This window comes from Guillardia theta, assembly GCF_000315625.1.
Source record: "Guillardia theta CCMP2712 unplaced genomic scaffold GUITHscaffold_113, whole genome shotgun sequence".
Lineage (NCBI taxonomy): Eukaryota > Cryptophyceae > Pyrenomonadales > Geminigeraceae > Guillardia > Guillardia theta.
Genome location: NW_005434561.1, coordinates 1 through 7,224, shown reverse-complemented (window position 1 = coordinate 7,224; position 7,224 = coordinate 1). Strand labels below are relative to the sequence as shown.

The following is a 7,224-nucleotide window of genomic DNA, read 5'->3' as shown; positions in this document are numbered from 1 at the left end:
CTCTCCTCCTCCTCATCCTCCTGACCTTCTCAGCTCCTCCCGGAGGCTGCAGCTGTCAAGGATGCCATGGGTCAGACGCCCTCGCAGATCGTCAAGGAGGTGGCGGAGGACCTGCTGTCTCCTTTCACCCTTGAAATCCTCTCCTCCCTCCTCCAGGTCTCCTTTCCCTTTCCTTCCTCCTCCAAGTCTCTCCTCCCTCTCCTCCACCTTCTCTTTCCTTCTCCTCTCCTCCTCCTCTCCTCTTCCCGTCTACCTTCTGCTCTCCTGACGTCCTAGCAGCAAACCAGCGGCGAGGTGTTGGGCATTGACATTGGAGGAGGCTACACCAAGGCTGGCAGCTGGAGTGAGGGGCGGGTCGAGATGATCTACAACGAGCTCTCGTCCGCCTCCACTCCCTCCTGGATCCTCGCGCGCCACAGCGACATGGTCGTGGGCAGCCACGCCAAGGAGGAGGCGCACGCGAACCTGGGGAGCGTCGCGTACAACATGAAGCGCTTCCTCGGGCGACGAGCCGACGACCCGTTCCTGACGTCGGACAGGAAGCGAGTCCTGTGCAGCACCAGCCTGCGGCAGAACAAGCTCTGGTACGTCATGGAGCGCGAGCGAGGGCCCGTGGAGATGCTCCCCGAGCAGCTGCTGGGCCTCCTGCTGGAGCGAGTCAAGCGAGACGCTGAACGTCAGCTGAACAAGACCATCTCGCACGCCGTCGTCGCGGTCCCTCCGCACTTCAATCGCGAGCAGCGACAGGTGATGGAGGAGGGAGATGGAAACGAGGTTGTGGTGGAGGAGTAGGAGCAGCAGCAACAGCGGGGGCATGGGGAGTCTAAGCCGATGCTTGTGCAGGCGGTGGAGCGAGCGGCGATCTTGGCAGACCTCAACGTGCTGCGAATCATCCACGAGCCAACGGCAGCAGCGACGGCGTACGGGCTGGAGAGCGAGAGGAGAGGAGCGATGCTCGTGTGCGACTTCGGGGCGAGCTCCTACGACCTGACGCTCATGACGGTCGAGGATGGGATCTTTGACATCAAGGCGACAGCTGGGGATATGAACCTGGGCGGAGATCAGCTGGACGAGAGGTGAGGTGCCTCGGAAGAGCTGAGAAAATGAACGTGAGCTGGGCTGAGAAGATGAACGTGGCCAGGCTGGTGCAGTTCTGCACGGAAGAGTTCAAGAGGAAGCACGGGAAGGTAGACCCGAGCTGACGACCAGCTGGAAGCTGAGCCTCATGCAGGACATCAGCAAACTCGATGAAGCACAACGAAAGTTAAGCTACAAGTGCGAGCAAGCGAAGGTGAGGAGGAGGACGAGAACAAGGACCAGGACGAGGGAGGGGAGAGCGAGGGAGGGGAGAGCGAGGGAGGGGGCGGGAAGGAGATTGTTGAGGAGGAGTGACGGTGGAAACAGATCAGCTTGTCTGGGGTGCATCAGACGACGATAGAGGTTGACAACCTGGCGGAGGGAGTCGACTTCTTCCTCTCCATCACCCGCGCTCAACTCGAGTCTCTCTGCTCCGACCTCTTCCGTAACGCCCTCGACCCCCTCGACCGCATCCTGCGAAATGCCAAGATGACCAAGGAGGAGGTGCGAGGGAGGGCGGGGGACGAGAAGATTAGGAGGAGCAGGAGCAGGAGCAGGGGCAGGGGCAGGGGCAGGGGCAGGAGCAGGAGGAAGAAAGAAGAGAGGAAGGGAAGAGATGGAGGAGGTGAAGGAGCAGCAGGTCAACAAGGTTGTGCTGGTCGGCGGCTGCTCCAAGATCCCCAAGTTTCGTGCTCTGCTCGAGAGCTACTTCCAAGACCAGGAGATCCTCAAGCACGTTGACCCCCTTCACGCCATCGCCCATGGCGCCGCCATCCAGGCGAGTCGCGGGAGGAGGCAGGAGAAGAAGCAGAAGGGGAGGAGGGCTGGTGGTGGTTGGGGAGAAAGAAGAGGAGAGAGGAGGAGGAGGAGTGAGTGAGTGAGTGGGTGGGTGGGTACAGGCGCACGTGATCTCCGGGAGGAGGGTGATGAAGGAGGTGGAGGTTAGCCTGACTGTCGCTCCTCTCTCGCTGGGCATCGAGACATCAGGAGGTGAGAGCATGAGGAGAGGAGGCTGGAGGGGTTCATAGGGCCTGACGTGAGTGGGTGGGGTAGGGGTGATGACGGCAGTGATTCATCGAGGAGAAGATCTGCCGGTGGAAGGAAAGGAGTTCACGTTACATACTGTTAGCGACTACCAGGAGGCGATCCTGCTAGAGGTCCTAGAACCCTCCCTCCCTCCCTCCCTCCCTCCCTCCCTAACCTCTCCCTCCTCCGTCCCTCCTACCCTCCCTCCCTCCCTCCCTCCCTCCCTCCCTTACCTCCTCCCTCCCTCCCTCCCTCCCTCCCTCCCTCCCTCATCTCCTCGCGGCAGGTCTATGAGGGGGAGCGTCTCTTTGCGCGCGACAACGAGCTGCTGGGGAGGCTGCTGCTTGATGGCATCCCCCTGCTCCCGCGGGGCCAGCAGGTCAGCGTCTTCTTCAGCATGGCGACCGACGGGACCGTCGAGGTCAGGGCAGTGGCGGGCAAGAAGGACCAGCAGCTGGTCATCACGAGCAACAAGGCGAGCTCCTTCCTCTCCTCCCCTCCTCGTCTTGTCTCTGCGCGTGTGATAAGCATGCAGGAGAGATACGACAAGCAGAAGGTCCGGCGGAGCATCCTCGACGCGCGGACGCACAAGGAGGAAGACGAGGCAAGACGCAAGGTCAGCACGCACCGAGCTGCATGCCGAGCTGACCAGGGCGAAGCTGGTGGATGAGAGGACGGAGGTGGAGGGGTTCGCGCACTGGCTCAAGACCTCCATCGTCCCCTCCATGTCGTCGAGCCAGGGGGAAGCGAGGAAGCGCCTGCTGGACCAGATCGAGCGGGTGAGAGGCGCGAACTCTGACCCCAGCTGACCCCCAGCAGACGCTCGAGTGGCTGCGGTTGCACCCCAACGCCCCCTCGGAGGATCTGGAGCTGCACAAGGAGGCGTTAGAGAGCGGTGAGAGTGGGGAGGAGCGGGAGGGGAGGCGGGGGGGGGGAGGAGAGCGAGGTGGGGGGAGCAGGATGGGACTGATAGGAAAGCAGCGGAGCACGAGGCCGTCAGCCAGGGGAGACAAGACGATCAGACATTGCGAAAGATTGAAAGAGTCGACTGACACAAAATTATGAGACTGAACTCTCTACCACCATCACCTCCTTCTGCTTCTCCTTCTCATCCTCATCCTCATCCCCCCCCCCATACCCATCCCCGTCACTTTCTTCTCGCTCTTCCTCCCTGTCTCACTCCAATATCGCCGCTGATCGGGTTCCTCCCGCGCTGACCGTCCTCACCCGCCCCGGCAGTGCCGTCATCGCGTGCGGCTCCCTGTAGACTTCAGTGTCTCCCTTCTCCGACTGTCCCCCTCTCTGAGCTCCCCAGCAGAAGACCTCTCCGTCCTCCGACACCGCGACCGTGTGCATGCTCCCGCACGCCACCGTCCGCATCCTCGGCAGCCCGCTGACTCGCGTCGGTTCCAGCGCGGAGGTCACGCCCTCCCCAAGGCCCAGCTGCCCGTCAGCTCCTGCACCCCACACGAGGATGTCGCCGTTGGCAGTGGCAGCGGCAGCATGGAAGGCGCCAGCAGCGACTGCCGTGACTCTCTCTCCTGCCAGCGCGACGACACGGTTGGGAGTAAAGACAGTCTTCTTCTCCCCGAGACCGAGCTCTCCGTTGGATCCGCTGCCCCAACTCCACAGCTCGTCCTTGGAGGACACAGCGAAGGTCTGGTACGCGGATGCTGTCACCAGTTTGAACCTCTCGCCTCCCTCCACCTCCACCTCCTTCGGCACGTTCTGGATGAATGCGTCGCTGACGTAGCCGAGCCTCCCAGTTTCGTTCCTGCCCCACGTGTACAGGCGCCCATCGCCATCGATGGCAGCCGAGTGAGCTCCTCCAGCCGACGCCTCACGAACCTCCTTCACTCCCTTCACCCACTTGGGCGTCATCGCGTTGTCCAAGTTCTCCATCCCCCTGATGTGCCCCAGCCCGAGTTGACCCCACGCCCCGAACCCGAACGCCAGCAGCTCTCCTCCTTGCAGCACCACCAGCGAGTGCAGGCCACCGGCAGCGACAACAGCAGCAGCGAACCCATGCAGATCAACCTCTCCTGCTTCTTGTGCGTAGCTGCGGAACGCTGGCGTCATCTTGACGTCCTCTAAGCTCCTTCCCAGTCGTCCAGCATCAGCTCGTCCGCACGTGAAGAGCTTTCCTTCCTCGCTGATCGCCGCCCAGTGGAAGAGCCCGCAGCTCACTGACTTCACCTTGCCGACCTGCACGTGCGCAGGAGCACACTCAGCGGCATCGTCGTTGAGCCCCCACACCCACAGGTCTCCTGCTTCAGCCTTGGCGGCATGCAGGCTGCGACTCCATGCCGAGCCCGCGAGTCGCTTCGCCTGCCAGAGCCTCTTGCACTTCAACATGCTAGACGAGCACCAGCTTTTGATGAGCACCAGCAGACCAGATGGACCAGCCTGAGCCCTGCGAAACCTTGCGGTCACCATCTGCTCTTCTCTTATCTCTTCCTCTTCTCCGACGCCTCTCCTCAGTCTCTTTGTCAACTCAATCCTCAATGAAACCATGCTGCAGTAACTGCTCTGGACCATGTTCGATGCTCATTTCAGCCCTATTCTAATTCTCATACTAGTTAGATCAAACGATCAAGCAGAGGAGAAGAGGGTTGGTGAGGGCTATGAGAGGAGATAATGAAAACAGGACGTGGGTGGCGACGAAAGGAGGAGAAGAGAAGAGAAGAGGTGGGAGCAGAACGACGAGGAGGAGGATGAAGGCGAAGAAGAGCAGGAGTGCAAGAGAGCAGGAGAGCAGGAGAGCAGAAAGAGGAGGTGAGGAGGTGAGAAGGGGAGCAGGAGAGCAGCAGAGCAGGAGAGCAGGAGAGCAGGAGAGCAGGAGGGCAGGAGAGCACGAGAGCAGGAGAGCAGGAGGGCAGCAGAGGATTCAACTATGTGCGAGGGCATTGCCAGCGCCGAAGCTTTTGGTTTACTCAACTTCAAATGGGATTGACGGGGGATGCGGGCCAGCAAGCGGGTGTTTGCGTGGGGATGAGGGTAAATGTAACGGTTCGAAACGGTGGGTTTGCGAAGGGACATGGCGGAGGGACGATGGCTGGCGCACGGGATTGGGATGGCGATGATGATGCTGGTAAGAGGAGCGAGAGGAGTGAGAGAAGTGAGAGGAGCGACGAAGAGATGAGCATGACGAATGAAAGAAGAGCAGAATAGTCAAGCTCTTGTTTGATATGACGAAGATGACGTATCATTTCTGTGTTGGGGAGACCACGTTGTTGCTGAATGTAGTCAACACAATTAGGGATAGAGATGTTTATTCAAGGGGTTTCTTGAGGATCTGGTTTAGATGCATCAGGCCTACGGTGTTTCAGTGTGTTGGAGGACTGTGGTGTTGGTGACCTTGCAACCTTTTCACTATTCAATGTCCAGGTGCTCGTTGTACTTGCCACGTTCGACTTCTCTGAGGTAGCGCCTGCTCTTCCTCCTCTGCAGCCCTCCTTGTCCCTCACAGTTTGTCATTCCTCCTGCCGTCCCAGACTTTTCCCTTCGCTCTTTATTGATCCTTCATCGTCTCTTCTTGGCTCTCCTCTTTGTTTCTCTTTCACTCCCCCGCCCGCACTGCCTCTTTCCCTCCTCTAAGTCGGTGTAGTTCGGAGTCGTCGGTCCATTATCGCCCGATGTCCTCCAGCAAGACCAGGAGGTCGTCAAGGTCTGTCCGCACTGCCCTGTGCTCCACCGGGCCCACAGCCAGCAGGCATGGCAAGGTCAAGAGCGGGGGAGGAGGGAAGCGCAGCGGGGCATACAGGCTCTCTCAGCTGTCAGCTCCTCTCCTCAGCCCTTCTCTTCTCCCCGCAGCTTCCAGGGAGTTCGTGGGAGGATGCAACAGCTACCTATCCGCGTGTCGGGCAGCGTCGACATCCCAGAGACGGCAGGAGCGAGCAGCATAACGCAAGTGAACCCTGCGGTAGCCATCCGCTTCACCCAGAGCCACGTCGAACCTCCTGCTCAGCCTCCCACCGTCCCTGAGGAGATCTGGGACGACGCACAGGCAACCAAGGAGATGGCGGACAAGCTGAAGCACGCGCTGACGAAGCAGGAGGGAGCAGACCAGGTCATGCAGGACAAAGTGAACAAGTTGCGCGAGTTCATCTCGTCCAACGCCAACTCGGTGGAGGAAGAAGCGAGCAGCATCGACTCGAAGCTCACCAAGCTGATCCAACAGAGGGCGACCCAGGGGCCCCAAGGGAAGCGAGGCGAGCCCGGTCAAGCCGGTCTCCCCGGGGCCCCTGGAGCTCCGGGAAGGAACGGGATGTTGGGAGCTGTCGGGGCGCCGGGAGCGCAAGGTGAAGGGAGCGAGCCCAGCTCTTGTCCTGCTGACCCCCAGCAGGCGTGAGAGGAGAGCGTGGCCCCACTGGTGCCGTCGGTCCTGCTGGACCAGCTGGTGAGGATGGACCTCGAGGACCTCAGGGCCCGGCCGGACCCCCGGGAGAGAAAGGAGGTGAGGAGGAGGAGGAGGAGGAGGAGGAGGAGGAAACCTGAAGGTCGTGCAGAGCTGGGTCGACAGGGGGCTGAGCCAGGCGCGTACCTTCACAGCATCCGACAGCCAGCGCTGTCCTCGTTCAACCCCAACCTGTGCCCCGACGGTGAGCAGGGAGAGGAGAGCCGGGGGGAAGGGGGGAAAGGTCTGCAGCAAGGGAGGGATGAGGTTGGAAAGGAGGAAGGAGGAGGTGCAGAGGAAGAAGAAGATTGAGGGATGGCGGGAGCAGAGGATGATGGCTGAGCAGGTGACAATGGAATCATCCGACTCGCGCAGTGCAATCACCGAGCATGCAGACTGGAGGTGCTGCACGAGAAGTAAGCAGAGGAAGAGGAGAAGGGAGAAGGTTGTGGTTGACGGATCGTTCAGTCACTGGGGAAGTGTCTGCGATGATGGTTTCGACAACACGAACGCGAGGGTGGTCTGCTCCTCCCTGGGTTACCCTGCACATAGAGCAGAGGTGAAGGAGGCGGAGGAGGAGGAGGGAGGAGGAGGGAGGCTGATGCAGCGCATAGGCTGTGCGAGCTATCGGCGGAGGATCGGGAAGAATCTGGTTGGATGACGTGAAATGCAAAGGAAGCGAGGAACAGCTGACGATGTGCGGCCATGCCGGTGAGAGGAGGAGG

General features: G+C 60.7%; 3 protein-coding genes across 3 annotated transcripts in view; 2 read left to right on the top strand and 1 right to left on the bottom strand.

Annotated features, from left to right (window-relative positions):
- Positions 1-3,158, top strand: part of GUITHDRAFT_165797 (heat shock protein 70-like protein) — a gene marked incomplete at both ends in the record, with an annotated part of 3,838 nt that extends 680 nt beyond the window's left edge. The window contains 14 exons of the mRNA XM_005823129.1: positions 88-156; positions 280-747; positions 844-1,076; positions 1,142-1,187; positions 1,232-1,291; positions 1,405-1,581; positions 1,718-1,813; positions 1,977-2,067; positions 2,131-2,234; positions 2,390-2,578; positions 2,639-2,719; positions 2,763-2,882; positions 2,923-2,998; positions 3,085-3,158. Coding sequence (XP_005823186.1) covers positions 88-156; positions 280-747; positions 844-1,076; positions 1,142-1,187; positions 1,232-1,291; positions 1,405-1,581; positions 1,718-1,813; positions 1,977-2,067; positions 2,131-2,234; positions 2,390-2,578; positions 2,639-2,719; positions 2,763-2,882; positions 2,923-2,998; positions 3,085-3,155 — 1,881 coding nt within the window. The remainder of the gene's footprint in view (positions 1-87; positions 157-279; positions 748-843; positions 1,077-1,141; positions 1,188-1,231; positions 1,292-1,404; positions 1,582-1,717; positions 1,814-1,976; positions 2,068-2,130; positions 2,235-2,389; positions 2,579-2,638; positions 2,720-2,762; positions 2,883-2,922; positions 2,999-3,084) is intronic.
- Positions 3,159-3,411: 253 nt separating this feature from the next.
- Positions 3,412-4,353, bottom strand: GUITHDRAFT_45118 (hypothetical protein; the record flags this gene model as incomplete). The annotated part of the gene is made up of 1 exon (XM_005823128.1): positions 3,412-4,353. A coding segment is annotated over one exon (942 nt), but the record flags the coding sequence as incomplete, so codon positions are not given.
- A 787-nt stretch (positions 4,354-5,140) lies between these two features.
- Positions 5,141-7,210, top strand: GUITHDRAFT_165796 (hypothetical protein; the record flags this gene model as incomplete). Its single annotated transcript, XM_005823127.1, has 10 exons — positions 5,141-5,194; positions 5,491-5,526; positions 5,711-5,770; positions 5,809-5,825; positions 5,917-6,404; positions 6,449-6,559; positions 6,612-6,704; positions 6,846-6,915; positions 6,968-7,058; positions 7,114-7,210. Coding segments are annotated over 10 exons (1,116 nt in total), but the record flags the coding sequence as incomplete, so codon positions are not given.
- Between the last annotated feature and the right edge of the window lie 14 nt (positions 7,211-7,224).